Source organism: Phytophthora infestans, genomic scaffold (assembly GCF_000142945.1).
Source record: "Phytophthora infestans T30-4 supercont1.4 genomic scaffold, whole genome shotgun sequence".
In the NCBI taxonomy this organism is placed as follows: domain Eukaryota; phylum Oomycota; class Peronosporomycetes; order Peronosporales; family Peronosporaceae; genus Phytophthora; species Phytophthora infestans.
The window spans coordinates 4,279,396-4,294,906 of record NW_003303755.1 but is presented as its reverse complement, the minus strand read 5'-3'; the positions used below and the strand labels follow the sequence as shown (position 1 = coordinate 4,294,906).

Here is a 15,511-nt window from a genome sequence, read left to right as displayed (position 1 = left end):
ACAAGATATCAGGCATACCCCAACGCGTTCAATGCTCTTATCCGTTTCGAGACAAAACATTTGAAGACAAAAGAGCAAGCCTCCGAGCACACTCAACACCAAAATTGGAACTTGTGTGCACAATCTCACATACGCACAAAAGCTACTTTTACCATCGTGGAGAAACGTTTAATCCTGTTTTGGGATCCACCACAACAACAAAATTATGTAAAAGTTCGATTCAAAACTTTTGTATTCCAGTAAATAGGCGACTGCCATTTGTTTCAGTTTCCTGATCTGGATTTGCTTAATAGTCGTGACGTGGTTGTGGTCGCACGGACCCGCCTTGAGTCATGTGCATCGCTGTGCTTTCCTTTGTGTACTGATAGGTGTTCTCTGCAGTATTACGAAGATCGGCAATCTGTTGCCACAAGTTGCGGTTAACTTGAGATGCTCGCTTCACAGCTTCCATGTCTTTGGTATCCAGAGTTTCGACCACATCGTCCACGTCGTCACGGATATCGATGAGGTCACCAAAACTGTCGAACGTGTCACGAAATTCCTCCTCCTCCTTCTCAGCTTCAGGTTCTAGCGCGGTCGATCGTAGTGACGATATGCCCGATACTTGGATGCTTTCAAAGCTGCTGTCACTCGAGCTTGTGGTCCTTCTAATGCTCTCTTTACTCGGAGTGTATGGCAGTGGGTCCTCCAGATCGCTCAAGTTCACCGGCAGACCACGACTCCCTCTTCCAGAGTTGTCAAGCTCCACGGGAGCACTGCCATATACGGGTTTATGCTTGTTGCCGGAGACCATCTCGCGTTGCATATAGCGCTCATGGTAGCGGTCCTCTGCGGAGTGCGACTCAGCGGAAAGCCCTCTTCTGAAGGGTGGCTGACGTCCTGGGATTGGTACAGGCTCGTGGCGACTTCCAGATCGAGTTCTGATCTTCGGTAACTCGCGCGTTTGGCTCGAATTTGACGACGGCGGTGCATGTCCACGTCTAGAAACCGGATCAGCTTCCGGTTGAGCTTCATCGCGATGGCTGCGATGACTTCTCCGTCCTTCCTGAGGACGATGACCTCTTTTCGAGTCGCTCTCCGATTGAAGTGGAGGACGTGCGTGATGCTCGCGTTGGCCTGGAATATCGTCGATGCAAATGGTACCAACGGAGTCACTCGAGTGGTTGCTGCCACGTTTGAGGGGAACGGGTCCAAAGCGTCCAGCCACGACTTCTTCTCTCGCAATTGCCAGAGCACTTGTCTGCCTGTTCGTCGCGATGCAGCTCGTGCATAGCTCGATGACACTCGTCGAGACAAACTTGGCCACGTGGCGCTTGTTGCCTGATGCATCCACGCTCTTTAGAGTGCGTTCGACGGCACATTTGGAGCACATCGCACCCGAGCACAACTTGCACTGTACACTCTGTCGAAGAAAACCAAAAGACTTGTTGCAAATTTTGCAACGCGCGGCCTTGCCGTTGTTGTCTTGTTTGTCTGCGTTTTGGTTGCACTGCAATAACCACGCGAGCTTCTTGTCCCGTGAGCACTGCACGGACCTACCGCAGTACAGCAATGAATTCGCGCAGGTCTGTAGCGCACCAGACTCAGAAACTTTGCCTTTGGGCGTCACATTAGACTTGAGAAACACGTCGACTGTCCTACTGTCGAGCTCGACAAACAAGTGGACGATTTCGCACTTTGCCCGAATAACGCCATGAGAATCATAAAGCTCCGTACAGCCGCGTAAGTTGACCGAATGCATGATCTGGTAGCCGATTCTAATGCCGTCGCCACGTGTGATAACACCAGTCGCTTCGAGGTAAACTAGGTCCCTTAGTGATGTCAGTTTGTGCTTAGCCGTTGTTCCCGTCATGGAATGGACCAGCCACTTGATGCCGAGGAACCGGAACGGGCTGCGCTCGGATGGGCCTTCAATAGCACACAGCACATCTCCATCCAGCGCGTCCTCAGACATACAGGCATTCTTGAGTGCCATACTGGCGCAGTCCTGGGCGGCCACGCCGTACATGACATCGTCAAGTGAGCCGACAATATTCCCGACTCCTAACAAGGTCGGGAGCTGCTCCAAGCTTCCGACCGCACTGATCGATCTGCTCTTACTTCGTTTCTTGTGCTCTCGGGCCTCCGTGGCTGTGGGGCCCCATCCAGTGAGAAGCTCCAATTCCGTGGCTTGGTGGGCTGGGAGCTCACGAATCGTCGAAATGGAGCCTGAGCCGGATCCGCCAGAGCTAGAACTGGACCGAGAAACGCGTCGGTGTCCCGATGACGAGACGGGGGCCATGGCGGCAGCCCTCGCGAACGTTTTTTCGTCTTCAATACTAAGCGAGCGGCTGACGGCGTACGAGCGCGACTCGCGATACACTGCGATGTTCTCATGGTTCTTGACTGGCTTCCAGCGACGTCGGTCTATCTGGCGGTGGCGGATGAGGGCGAATTCTTCATATTCTTTTAGTGCGTCGCCCAGCAGCTCGGTGGCTTGTAAGTGGAAGCGCCGACGGTCGCTCTCGTTCAGCTCTAGACGGCCGAACGGCCGTTTCGACACAGGGAAGGACACCATGACCTCCTGGGACTGAGCGATGGCGGAGACAGTCTGGTAATAGACCCCACCAAGATGTGCCATGGAGATCGGAGTCCGACGCTTGCAAGGACTGCAGAGGAGCGACAGTGGAAAGTGTCATTGATGAACCGAGGGGATCATGAACGCTTGAAATTGGCCTTTTGGTGTACATATGATATTACACTGTTAAAAAGTCGAATCGGTTTGAAGAGCGCGGGATGGGCTCTCCTGACTCGATATTCGAAAGTTTTGTTGGCAAGTTGCCAACAACTTGTTGCTCAGCGTACAGTATTACAGTAATGGAAAAAGGAAGGAGACGAAGCTTGCCACCGGTAGAAATGGTTTTTACCTAAAAAAGTCAAAGAAATCATACTTGTTCTACGGACGCCAATCAAACACTTTGCGAGCGTCACTCATGAGGCTCACTCGTCCTGAAAACGAGGAAATAACAGCGATACCGAAGGTGTTGCTACATTATTAATACATGTACCTCTTCAATTAAGGTACATGTAGTCGATTAGTGAAGAGTCACTTTCAAACCGCGTGCCTTCAGTGAAGGACCTTCAGTGATTTTCGACGCACGCACTGTTCTGATTTTTTGCAGTGAATCTGGTTCTATTATAGCTGAAGGAGAAGAGGCGCTACTTTAGACAGATTTACTGTTGAGTCTTCAAGACTCAGTCTTGCCCGGTGGAGCACGCATGCTGGTCGAAAGTCTCGAGACCAACCTGGTCTGTGCCGCACAGTGTGCGCAAGGTGTCTCCCCAACTGTACTTTTACGGTACTTTGTCGGTACAAATTTTGGCACAATCGTCGAGTTTATGCAGCAAATTTCGAAACAGCAACAAGTGCAAGTCCATTGTCTTGCCAATACACATCGAGTTTTCATACACGCGCTTCCTATCTCTTCCCTTGGTGTATCTTGGGCTAGGCAGGATTTGAAAATTCGAGCGCAGAAATTTGGCGGCAGAATTTCCATTGCTGTCGTCGGTATGTGTAAAGTACTGTACGTGTGTGTTGCGCTGGTTGAGAATGGGCAAATGTCGTCGCGAAAGCGGTTGAAGACGCTTAAGTCGCGGGGCATGTGTAGGTAAGACGAAGAGAATGGGGTCGTAGATCTGAGGAAAGCTTGCCCTACCGGTAGCGGAATTTTTTGTCGAACACTAACCTTCTATCGATAGACTCCACGGAGACCTTACATTGATCTTGCCTTGACGGGGTCTTCGTCGGAGAGGGCGGTGTTGGATGGATGTGTCGTGCACTCGAGTCGGCGTGACCGCAGCTGGCGAACGCATGACAACATCTCTTCAGCCAAACCAGCACACGACAGGCTTCACCTTCGACGTAGGTATCTATCTGCTCAAGTCACTGCCAATGGCTGTACCGGTAATAGCCGCTATTAGCCATTGGACTGCAGTAAAGCTTGCAGTCATGACGTCAGGACCGGAGATGCGTGAGCGACGCAGCCTGGCACACCGTGCCAAGCACCATCGCCGTCGCCACTGGCCAGACGGCGCTCATCGTCTTAACTTTCATTTCCACGAGCGTTTCGAAGCGAAGCTTCACGTTGGACTCGAGATTTTACCTGCGCTATATGCGACCGCGGAACAAACTTCAACGTGATCGAGCGAGCATTCCCATCGAAGCTTGCATCCCAGAGAGCTCGATTGAAGAAACAATGGGGTTCGCAGCGAGAGCAGCACATTCGGCTGTTCGGAAAGCATTGTAGGCGAGCTTCAAAGACTGCGTGTTCCGCATTTGCCGTAAACGCGGCCAACTGGAAATGCACGTTCGCACTATACAGTAAAAGGCAACGCGGAGTTTGCTGCCAGCATAAGCGACCTAGAGCTCTTTGCCATCTGACTCAGTAGCGCCGTAGTAATACTGTAGACACAGTTCTGTTATTAAAAGCACTTGGTACGTACATGTACTGGATCCAGGTACCTGTACTGTGCAGCACTTCGTAAGTATTAATAGCGCGCATTACTGCGGTGTGGTCCGCTCTTTGTTGACGACACAACCTGTGTTCCAGCAACATTTGGTCTATGGATATACACTGGTACCGGTACCGTGCGACTCTTGATTCAGAGTCAGCGGCGGTTTTGCAGCGATGAAATTCGATGCAAATGGTTCGCAACTTCAATATCACCCTGCTAGCAAAGCCTCAATATATTATATATGTGTACCAGTCATCGTGTCAATGTCATCCATGTGTCGTGTGCTCGTGCCAGCGTCCGCGCTCAGCTTCTGCCAGACGATCATCACTTGGAGTTTCTGTACCGTAATACTGTATATACATGAAGTGCCCAGTGGCTAAACCAGTGGGCTGCGGCTGCCCGCTGGGTAAACCGTTTCCGTGCCACACCTCGACATTAATTTGTCATATTTGAGGCAGAGCGAGGTGGCATGGGTTCGACGAATTGATGAGTGGTCATCCGGTCTGCGGTTTGGATGAGCAGCAGGTCTGTCGTCGAGTGGCCAGTGTGGTGAGTTATTCTCCGACTTACCGCCAACATGACATTGCTAGTGACGTCTGTGGCGACACCGGCGGAGTTCCAGCAGGCCAAGGATATCCGTTTGCGAGTTTTCCACGAGGAGCAAGGCTTCGACCCGGTGCTTGAGTTTGACGAACACGACAATGAGCCCTCCACAATTCATTTTCTCGGCAAGGACATTGAGCAGGACAAGTACGTCGCTGTCGGTCGTGTGTTGATGGACGAGACTACACGCTCGGCCAAGATCGGTCGCGTGGCAGTGCTCCAGGAATGCCGCGGCAAGAGCTACGGCGTCGCGTTGATGGAAGGCATGGAGCGCCACATCCGAGACCGCGTAGACTCGTTAAAGCTTTCGGCACAGCTCGACAAGAAGGGATTCTATGAAAAGTGTGGATACCAACGCACCCCTGACGAGATCCACCTCGACGAAGGCGTCCCGCACTGCTGGATGGCGAAGGCCGCCAAGGCGTAGCGAGAAGATCTTAAATGCTCATAAAATCATGGCTTCGACATGTGAATGGCATCGCCAAATTGATTCATGTACACCAGCTGTTGAGCTGGTCATCCTCGATTGCTTGACGTCTTATTAATAACTTCGCTCATCTCATCGAGGTCAGTTGATGCAACAATCCTTCGGTCCAACCACAGCAATGCTGTGACAGCATTAATCCGACTAGACATTTCCCAATTTAGCTCCAACGCCAGGCACGATGTCACTGATCGTGACCGCCGTAATGACTGCTGACGAGATGCAGCAGGCGATGTCTGTGCGTCGTCGCGTATTCATTGATGAGCAAGGATTCCGCGAAGCTGTGGAGACTGAGGATCCCAGTGACGACAAGCCCACCACGATCCACTTTGTGGGCAAAGACTCCGAGACGGGCGAGTACGTGGCAGTGGCTCGTTGTCTACTCGACGAAGCGAACCGCAAGGCAAAGTTCGGTCGAGTTGCGGTGCTGTCGGAGTGTCGGGGTAAGAACTTCGGCGTGCAGCTCATGGACGCCATCGAGGAACACGTACGTGACCGGGTGGACCTGTTCGTGCTGTCCTCACAGTACGGACGCAAGGGGTTCTACGAGAAGTGCGGTTACCACTGCCCAAGCGACGAGATTTACCTGGAGGAAGGAGCAAAACACTGCTACATGGTCAAGTCTGCCAACTTGTCGAGCTAACACCAGTCTATTGAGCTACGCATAAAAACCAAGTACACGACTGGCATTCCTGATTGCACCATTATTTTAGGTTTTATTTAGTACTCTTGCACTAACTTGCGGCCATATTCCGCGGCACCTAGGGCCACAGCTTCTTCAGGACGGAAGTTCTTTGTGCTAAATGCAGATAGCTTGAAGAAAGTTTCAAGCTGCTCTCGCATAAATTCGGACTTTGCACCCCCACCGATGAGCACGAATGCGCTAAGATCTTCCTTAGATACACTGGCCTCGTTCAATACTTGGTTGCAAAGTGCAATCGCTTCTCTAGCGGGGCCTTCCTGAACGCGCGCGAGGTCAAACGATGTGATCCTATGAACCAAGTGCTTGGCTCCCTTCTGGTCAGCAGTGATGAACGGGAGATTGATGTCGGTGCTTACGCGACTGGACAATTCGACTTTCGCAGACTCCACCGCCTCTAGAATGCGATAACTGGCCATGTAGTCTACTGACAGATCAATTCCGTGATCCTGCTCAAACTTTTCTACCACCGAACGGAACAGAAGCTCGTTCACTTGGTGGCCTGAAATCGCATGAGTCGACAGCGTGTGAAGTAGCTTGAATCCGCCACTACGACGTTCCTTCTTGAGCAACGACATCGTCGATACGTAGCCTCCAATATCGAGCACTGCAATTGGACCTTTCGTCAACAATGCTTCAGCGTCTTGCAGCTCCTGAATCGCACACTCCTCCGCCGCATGAAGAGCAGCCACAGGCTCGTCAATTGCTGCAAATACAGTAAATCCCGCGCTGTCCGCCACTTTTTCATACGCTGCGCGCTCGTGCTCATTTGTCCCCGCGGGGACTGCAAGGACAGCCGGGAAGTTTTCAATTGGATCTTCTCCTAACGAAGACGCTGCGGTGCTATGCAAATGGTCCAACATGATCTCAGTAGCCCACTAAATAGTGTGCAAAAGTCAGTGTCTAACCTTCAACCACGAGAAATTTGTCAACCCACCTCAGGGCTGTAGGTCTTCCCATCTAGCTCTATCTCCAGCGTCTCTCCACGTTGATGCACCGTATACGGCAGCTTGTTGATAAGCTCGTCTCTCTCTTTAGTGGCAGGTCCAAGAAGGAGCCTTGTTGCAGTCGCTGTGTGGCCTGGTTTTCGTCCCTGTAGTGCCTTGGCAATTGCTCCGATCGAGACGCTGCCATTGTCCACCGCCACCGCCGCTGGAGTCGCTCGCAATCCATCTGCGCTCTCGATCACCCGCGCACCATGCGCCGAATCCAGCAACGAGGCCGTCGCCACACGTAAATTTGATGATCCCACATCTACTCCTAAAACCTGCTGCATTTTACTTAAGGGTGACGATCCTTCCTCTGTCCCTTCACCCTCATCCCCCTCGCCCGGTAATCCCGCGCGTCGTCTTCGCACTCGCTCCTGGGCTCGTAGGATGTAGCGCGTACCCAAGAATAGACCCGCGCATGTAAGCCCCACGGGGACAAGCCATGGTTGCGGCTGTGTCGCGTGGTAGTGGCGCAAGGCTGTCTGGTGCCTCAGCGACGTCTTGAGTCCCGGAAGTACGACTCGCATGTCTGTTGGTTTCCAAGTGAGCTCATTATGGGAGCTACGAAGCAATTTGATAGCAGAAAATCCGCAAGTTGAAGACACATGGCTACATTTTGGGTCAGAGTCCAAGTCGAGGCAACAAGTCTGCCGCTTGCACGAGTTTCGACGTGTTGGTCACAGTAGGGAAGATCTCAGCAGGTGCAGCATATTTGCTTTCAGATTTTGCGCGGAGTCTGGGTAATTCGTTCGCGTCGCGGCGACTTTCGAGTGGGATGCCTTCGATTGTGCGTTGGTGACGTTGTTTGTGGCCATACAATGACTTGGACGGTGAATGACGGAGACTATCGCTATTTCCTCGCTTAGCACTGGGCTGAAGACTGAGCTGTTTCCATTTTTCCTTCAAATGCATCCGTCGATCGATCTTCGAAAGCTTCTCCGAGTAGTAGAGGTATTTGTCGGCATCGGCTGTGAGCTGCTTGGTGTTGAACATCGACTTGGTCTGCTCTATCCGTCGTCTCATTTTCTCGTTTTCCTTTGCGATTCGCTTTTGTTCGCGCTGCCATTGAGAGTAGTTTGATGGACTTTGGATGCCCAGATGCTCCTGGGTGTGATGTGAGACGTCAAACTGCTTCGGGAGCTTTTTGTGGATGCGTTCGAGTCGATCTAGTAACAGTTGGTTGTGCTGAGCGATTTCGATCTCTCTGTCTGCTCAAATGGAGTTAGGGGGTCTCTAATGTCGAGATTAGGAACTTGATAAGTGATTCACCAACGCGCACCTTGCTCTTGCTGAAGCTTTTTCGCATTATTGACGGTGCGTATGCCTGCTTCCGTGTCTATGACCGAGTGCGCATGTTTGATTCGCCGTTGATTTCGGACTCTATTCTCCTCAAAGTAAGCCACGGTTAGAATGTTGTCGTCGCCAAACTCATATTCTGCCGAATATGCCAGCGACCGTCGTGGCTTCGTCATAAAGCTGACAACGCTCAAATTGTGCGAGTATTGTCAAGGATAGCAAACCTATTTCGAGGCATACTGGGATAAAACTCTTATGAATCTGTATCGTCACAAGTTCTAGGGTGCATCAGGCTGGCTCTATCAGGAACTCTTTGCACGCTTGCCCTTCTTCGCTGTAGTTGCGGATTTCTTTGGGTTTTCTTCGTCATTACTACGCTCAATATCTTCGTCATCTCCGACCTGTTTAGCTTTGTTCTTGCCTCGACCTCTCTTCTTCGACTTCGACGTCGTTGTGGGATCTGTTCCAGAGATGCCAAGAAGCAACAAATGACGAGTGGATGGAGAAGCAGCAACGAGATCGATGCGCTCTTCCTCCGGGATAAACGCGTACATCGCCCCATCCGTGATGGAAGATTTTGTACGTTTCCACACTGTCAGCGTGTCAATGCTGGAGTGCCATGAAGGCAGTGGCACCTGCAGCACCTTGTGGTACACAGTCGCCAAGTGAGTTTGGAACTCTTCAGACGATGTTCGCCCCCTGTACCATCAACACTGCGTTAAAAAAGGCTTCAGCTTCACGAACAATGAAAACTGCACTCACCAAGCGCCAGGAAGGCAAACAGTTTGGCCGAATAACTCTCCGACATGGATCACAGTATCCCCTGCGTAATTACAGAGGCTTGCCATCGCCATTGACTCGTGGCTGTCTTCGAAATCGTCCGGATAGCACAGGAATAACGCGCGGTCCGCGTGCTTACGTAAGTCCTGCTCATTGTCGCAGTAGGGAATGATCAGTATAATCGAGCATTGGATCTGTACAGTGTCACCGTGTGTCATGCACCTTAGGTGTTCCCTTGAGCACATCCGTCCAGTAGACCTGCTCCACTTCCACCTCTTCTTCGTCCTCGCTCTCCTCTTCAATTTCTTCCTCTTCCTCATCAGGCTCTTCATCTGCTTCTTCGCCACCGCTGCCCTGTGTCTCCTCGGCATCGCCATGACTCTCTTCGCCACTCGTAGCAGCAGTTTTACCATTCTCCTTCTCTTGATCGTCACCCTCTTGTTCCTTCTCCTCTTCTTCTCCAGCAACGTGCAGATCATAGGCGACAACATCCACGCCACGTAGCTGCAACAGGCGAGCCCAGTATCCGCTACCTGCTCCCATCTCTACAATCTACCAGCACAACTGTCAATTAAGCCATGGCACCCAAGACGTGACTGCAGCTCACCGGTCCATAATGTTTGATAATCTGCAGCGCACGCTCATCAGGAATTGCCCACGAGTATTTCTACATATTAACATTGATTTACAACTGAAGGTTAGCGCCGAAAATCTCAAAGAAATGCAGTCCAGTGAAGCTCGCACCATCGCCACGCTCACGTCCAGCGCCGCATACATCTCGGAGCGCGCTTCATCGCTCAGCTCCGGGTCAAAAACCGCTGTGAGATCTCCTGGGTGTTCACGCACGAACTTGCGGTAGAAATCCAGGTACGGGTTGCTGGTAGGTGTCAGCTCCAGCTCTTCCGAGTCCGCCATGCTCTTTGACTGGCAGGTGACGATGGAATGGCTGCACAATACAGCTTTTGATTGGACAAAATTGATATAAATTCTTAACTACCAATCCGATGCGTTAAACATGGCTACACTTTCATGCAAGTTGCACTGCAACGAGCTCAACATCACGGATAATCTTGGAGCACTGGAGCCTATGCCGATAGCAGTGGCTGGTTCTCACCCTCGTATCGCATGGGAGGCGATACGCTCATGAAGCTGCACGAGGACAGCGATCGGTAACGCATATTGACACGCGTGCCACAGAAGAACACGACAAGTAGCAGCACAGCGAGACAGATGCCGAATGCCGTGAACGTACTGCAGATTTTCAGACCAATCGGCAGGGACCCACCAGCAACGGACACGACAGCCACCAATACAGCATACGGCAAGATGCTTCGTATGTGGTTTTCCAGCGGCACATGCGCGGAAAGAGACGCCAAGATGGACGTATCGGCGATCGGTGAGCACGTGTTGCCGAACACGGAGCCGCCCAGGATGCTACCGAAGCATTGACGCAGGTTCTCAGCGTCACCGCCACTAATAGACCACGATAGCGGCGCGAGAATGGGGAACATGATGGCCATTGTGCCAAACGCACTGCCAACTGCGAACGACACGAGGTAGCAAAGGAGACACGCGATGGCCGGCAAGAACTGCTTCGGGATCGAATCTCCAACCACCGAAGCGATGTACGGAGCCGTGCTAACTTCACCAATTACCGAGCCAAGAGCCCACGCGAGTGTGAGAATCAATGTCGGGTCCAGGATATCCTTAACGCCTTCCATCCAAGCCTTGGTAGCTTCGTTCAGTGTGACGATACGCTGCAACAACAACAGCGTGACTGCAATAACCCATCCAGCAGCAGATGCACGGATCAGCGACGACACTGAGTCGCAGTGGCTTAACGCATCCAGAATCCCGAAGGAGCCATTGGGGTCTTGGCTGTACAAACTGTCGAAGCCGTCGAAAATCATCCCCACGAAGGTCAGCACGACGATACTGAGGAACGGCACCACAGCATTCTGCCACCGCAGAGGTTTAGTTGTGTCAGGTTCCAACGGAGCGAGTTCAGGTTTGGGGCTGTCCATCGGTCCCGGATACACTGGAGTCATGGAACCGTCGTTGATCGGCGATGCAGCGGCGTCCTTCTCGAACTGCACCATTGGGCCGAAGTCCTTCTCGCAAATGATCGTGATGAAAATAAAAGCGATGAAGAGGATCGGGAAGAAACGGTAGTGCAGACACGAAAGACACGTGACGAACGGGTCCCAGTCGAGATTCAGATCGCGGAGCTGTGCGGCGACGTAGCCGATTTCTACACCAATCCATGCGCTTACAGGAGCTGCAAACACAATCATTAAATGTTAGCAAAAAACTTAGTTAGGTACTACAGCAGCAACGGTAGGTCTGATCAAGGTTCTTACACATGGATGGCAAGCAGACGCCGACAGTGTGAATAATAGCCGCAAACTTCTCGCGACTGACACCCGTCTGACTCAGCACCTGACGTAGCGAGCTTCCAACAATCAGGATACACGAGTAGTCATCGAAGAAGATGACAAGACACAATAGCCAGGTCGACAGTTGCATACGCAGAGACGACGTCATAAACTTCTTGGCAACCAGCGCTAAACCGTGGCCGCCTCCACCCTTCTGAACCACGCCAATAGTCCCACCAAGAACAATCGTGAATAGCAATACACCAGCGTGATCGTCCACTGTAAACGCATTCACCCAGTACTGGTCGAATGTGCGCAGGAAAGCCGTGAACGGGTCTCCATTTGAGACGATGATGGCGCCACACCAGATACCGGCCAGAAGCGATACTGTTACTTGGCCCAGCACAGCCGACATTACCAGAGTCACCAGTGGTGGTAGCAGTGATACCCACCCCGGTGACACAACTACTACGGTAGTGTGAGTAGCACGGAACAGCAGCACATCGTCGAATTGCACCTCATCGAGTTGTACCGTCGACGTAAGCAGCACCGAGGTGTTGGCGATTGATTCATTCACTTCAGGCGATTGCGTTAGCGACTCAATCTTCTGTTCCTCCCACACGGTTGTAGTGAGGTTGTGCTCTCCATAAGAGTCCAACTGCAACTGCTTGATAGGGATCGACAGCTGAGACCTGAAATTGCCATCGACATCGAGCGTCTTGACGGTGCCATTGGTCACAACAGACCCGTCCGAATCCTCTACGCGATACCACAAATGCTTCGGGTATACAGACCCTATAGAAATGTTAGTTGATTTGGAATTGCAAGGCCGCAACGGAGACTGTACAAAATCACGAACCATTCTTGAGCTCCGGCAGCTCGATCGACGCCTCAAAGTCTACCTGCTGCAGGATCACAGTCGGCGTCTGCAGCGCGATAGAGCTGGTGTGGACACGGTGTGCATTGCTCAGGCCAGCAGCCACAGCCGCCGCTCCAAGGAGAGGCAAGAAGCCCATGGAGATCGATGCCAATCACACAGCGAGACTGGACTGCGGCAGACGCCGTCCACAGCTGACTGTGTACCAAATCAAAATTTGTTGTGTCCAATTCATTTCTGAATCGAGTAATAGTACAGTGGCTCTTCCGCTAAATACAAGAACTTCAACGATGATCTTTAAACTTTTTAACGTTATTACATTTGGAAGCGGAATACTACTACAGTAGTAGTTACGTACTACTAGTATTAGGCTGCGAGCGCCCGCGTGACTCTGGGATTCGCTCGGCGTAGCATTGGCATTAGGTTGGTCCACCGGAACATCTGCGAGAGGATGCAAGTGGAGAACCACACAGTCACAAGCAGGCAAATTGACGCCTCCGAGCTAAAGAAGCTAAAGAGCTGGGCCTTCTCGTACAATGGGGCAGTCAGCTGCCCAAATACTGAGATAATAAAACTGAGAGATAAAGCGTAAGCAAGCCAAAGTTAGTCAGTCAAGGGTCCATTTCAACGAAACACTGAGAAGAACGACGTACAGATTGTGGGTGGAGTGGTAAACGACGCTGGACCAAATGACGTAGCTGGAGTTACCCTGGATCCAGCACATAATGATGCGGGAGCCCACGAGTAACAGCGTAAATATTGCCAGTACGTAGAGTAGGTGGAAGTCCCGCGTTTCAGCGACAGAGTAACCAGAGCCCTTGGGCACCACGTCCAGCGCGTCGGCGATGATCATGGGCCAGTGCCACAGCGCCCATATGCACCCAGTAATAGCCGACGCGAGGATGGTCGAATGGCTGAAAACGATCTCCAGCGCTGCAGTATATAAAAAATGTCCATTCTTTGTAAAAACAAATCTTCTAGAGTCGCAATCAAAGAAAAACGTTACCTGGAAAAAGTGATCCGCTCCAGCCAATTTCCTGAATCATTGCGAAGAAAAACCAGCTTGTACCTACTCCATGAGCAATCAACACAGGCAATATCAAATCAATAAAGGTATAGCGTGTACGATGACCGTCGATGAAGGCGAATGACGTCACCTAAAGGTCGGAGACCCATCGAAAGCCCGACGTCGTATCGCTGCGGCGGGACCGGATCCCAAAAGATCCCAAGGAAGCTGATATAAAACACGTAGAAAACAAGTCCAGAGTCGAGCGCTTCTACATCATTGAAGCTGAATACCATCTCCAGTTTCCGCACGAAGGTGCGGTTGAACTGCATGCACAATAAATGTCAAAAGATCATCGAATAAAACTCTTCTAACCGAGTTGACGCACCGGGTTGACCATCCTTGTCGCGGCAGTAAATGAAAATGCAGCCAATTCACACAGGACTGGGATCGCGTAGCTAAGCAGTGCAAGTCGTAATGTCGATCTTGATGAGTGGGAACTCCTGAATAGGTGATACAGCGGCGGGATGTTCCAATGTGGTGGCGTGTTGCAGGCCTGGAGCCTCAGTTTCGCAACTGTTATAGCCATAACAAAATTATAGCGACATTGTCAGTATCACATCCATTTGCTTCCGTTCATGTCCACTTCCAACGTACTGTTCCGTAGAGCGAGTGATGCTACCGCTGGACTGATGAACCAAAGGCAGCGGAAGACGAACACGGTGGGTGTGTTAGGCGAGATTCCCCACTGTTTGCAGAACACCAAGCCCGTGAGCGAGAGGACCACCATTGAGTAAAGCGACACGAGGTAGGCGATGACTGCGTCGCGATAGGCCCACATGACGTCGGCCGAGAACATGCCGTGGAAGAAATAGTTGGACGAGCCGCGGTCGTTGCGGTGGTGATACTGGTGCGCCGGTTGCACAAGCGGATAATACTCATCCCATATATTCTTGCCATCACGCCCATACGATTTGGAGGTTGAAGTCGTCACAGGACCAGCAGGCACCGGGCCCACAAGCGCACTTGCGGCAGGGCGGGTCTCGGGCGGAGGCCCCGGCTCCAGGTCCACAATCGTGCCGTAGTTGGTGGTAGACGTAGAGCTAGGCACACTACTCATGACGTTGCTGCTGGTGGCGCTGCTGCCGCGACTTCGCTTGCCCATAGCCGAGCAAGCCTTAGCTGCCTGTTCCAGTTGAAGTGTGTAAGGCGGCTGAAGGTTGGGGCCGCCGAAGTCGACGAGAGATGACCGATTGATGGGGTCACCGCGCTCACCCGACCAATTCTATCTTGGACACTGAATGAACAGGCGACGTCTATGAAGAGACCGCCCGCTGGTAGCTTACACTATTTGCTTCACCAAAAAAGTGTGGCAGCATTTTTGGCTTGGACATTTAGGAACGACCTTCGCGCGACATAAAAAAATAGACACCTTGCAAAGTGTGCAAATTTTGTACACTTTGAAAAAAAGGCTGCCATGCTTTTGAAAAGGGTTAGGTGTCAAAACAAAAGGGATGCATGTTTTCTCAAAATAAATTACGAACATTCTTACAGGATCTGTAATTTATTCGGTACATGCTTACCATGTTTTGAAACATGGCGGAACATATTGACAGCAAGGCGTGAAAAATCAAGAGTGACCGCACTTTCAGTCTGTCGGCTACACTTCGCACTCTTGTCTGTCATGTGTTGAAACTACTTTTCGTAATGTACGTCTACACACTTCAAGACGCTGAAAACATGCAAAAGATGTAAAACATGGAACAAAACATGTATTGATCACTTGTTATTCTCGTATCCCTTCTTGCAACAGTCGCTGAGCTCAATAACTGATTGAAGCACATCCCAGCGACGGCGCAGCAACCCAGTCTCGGAGTAGTCGCTGCCAGCTTCCTTGTACACCCGAC

At 51.5% G+C, this 15,511-nt stretch overlaps 9 protein-coding genes across 9 annotated transcripts; 2 read left to right on the top strand and 7 right to left on the bottom strand.

Moving 5' to 3' along the window:
• Window positions 1–203: 203 nt before the first annotated feature.
• PITG_03973 (uncharacterized protein) lies at window positions 204–4,819 on the bottom strand (the record flags this gene model as incomplete). Its single annotated transcript, XM_002906957.1, has 5 exons — window positions 204–2,648; window positions 2,940–3,026; window positions 3,696–3,839; window positions 4,483–4,501; window positions 4,744–4,819. 5 exons carry the CDS (start codon window positions 4,817–4,819, stop codon window positions 287–289), a joined length of 2,688 nt encoding a protein of 895 aa, XP_002907003.1.
• Window positions 4,820–5,071: 252 nt separating this feature from the next.
• Window positions 5,072–5,524, top strand: PITG_03972 (acetyltransferase (GNAT) family, putative; the record flags this gene model as incomplete). Its single annotated transcript, XM_002906956.1, has 1 exon — window positions 5,072–5,524. The coding sequence occupies one exon, from the start codon at window positions 5,072–5,074 to the stop codon at window positions 5,522–5,524; it is 453 nt and encodes a 150-aa protein (XP_002907002.1).
• Window positions 5,525–5,744: 220 nt separating this feature from the next.
• Window positions 5,745–6,285, top strand: PITG_03971 (acetyltransferase (GNAT) family, putative; the record flags this gene model as incomplete). Its single annotated transcript, XM_002906955.1, has 1 exon — window positions 5,745–6,285. The coding sequence occupies one exon, from the start codon at window positions 5,763–5,765 to the stop codon at window positions 6,222–6,224; it is 462 nt and encodes a 153-aa protein (XP_002907001.1).
• Window positions 6,286–6,301: 16 nt separating this feature from the next.
• PITG_03970 (uncharacterized protein) lies at window positions 6,302–7,144 on the bottom strand (the record flags this gene model as incomplete). The annotated part of the gene is made up of 1 exon (XM_002906954.1): window positions 6,302–7,144. One exon carries the CDS (start codon window positions 7,142–7,144, stop codon window positions 6,302–6,304), a length of 843 nt encoding a protein of 280 aa, XP_002907000.1.
• A 65-nt stretch (window positions 7,145–7,209) lies between these two features.
• On the bottom strand, window positions 7,210–7,797 carry PITG_03969 (uncharacterized protein; the record flags this gene model as incomplete). The annotated part of the gene is made up of 1 exon (XM_002906953.1): window positions 7,210–7,797. One exon carries the CDS (start codon window positions 7,795–7,797, stop codon window positions 7,210–7,212), a length of 588 nt encoding a protein of 195 aa, XP_002906999.1.
• Window positions 7,798–7,891: 94 nt separating this feature from the next.
• Window positions 7,892–8,742, bottom strand: PITG_03968 (uncharacterized protein; the record flags this gene model as incomplete). Its single annotated transcript, XM_002906952.1, has 3 exons — window positions 7,892–8,049; window positions 8,152–8,478; window positions 8,550–8,742. The coding sequence occupies 3 exons, from the start codon at window positions 8,740–8,742 to the stop codon at window positions 7,892–7,894; spliced, it is 678 nt and encodes a 225-aa protein (XP_002906998.1).
• Window positions 8,743–9,324: 582 nt separating this feature from the next.
• On the bottom strand, window positions 9,325–10,261 carry PITG_03967 (uncharacterized protein; the record flags this gene model as incomplete). Its single annotated transcript, XM_002906951.1, has 5 exons — window positions 9,325–9,492; window positions 9,569–9,612; window positions 9,694–9,898; window positions 9,954–10,013; window positions 10,091–10,261. 5 exons carry the CDS (start codon window positions 10,259–10,261, stop codon window positions 9,325–9,327), a joined length of 648 nt encoding a protein of 215 aa, XP_002906997.1.
• Window positions 10,262–10,431: 170 nt separating this feature from the next.
• Window positions 10,432–12,737, bottom strand: PITG_03966 (NhaC Na:H antiporter (NhaC) family protein; the record flags this gene model as incomplete). Its single annotated transcript, XM_002906950.1, has 4 exons — window positions 10,432–11,624; window positions 11,707–12,238; window positions 12,344–12,516; window positions 12,581–12,737. The coding sequence occupies 4 exons, from the start codon at window positions 12,735–12,737 to the stop codon at window positions 10,432–10,434; spliced, it is 2,055 nt and encodes a 684-aa protein (XP_002906996.1).
• Window positions 12,738–12,964: 227 nt separating this feature from the next.
• On the bottom strand, window positions 12,965–14,883 carry PITG_03965 (uncharacterized protein; the record flags this gene model as incomplete). The annotated part of the gene is made up of 6 exons (XM_002906949.1): window positions 12,965–13,172; window positions 13,252–13,531; window positions 13,605–13,667; window positions 13,756–13,930; window positions 13,993–14,180; window positions 14,262–14,883. 6 exons carry the CDS (start codon window positions 14,767–14,769, stop codon window positions 12,965–12,967), a joined length of 1,422 nt encoding a protein of 473 aa, XP_002906995.1.
• Between the last annotated feature and the right edge of the window lie 628 nt (window positions 14,884–15,511).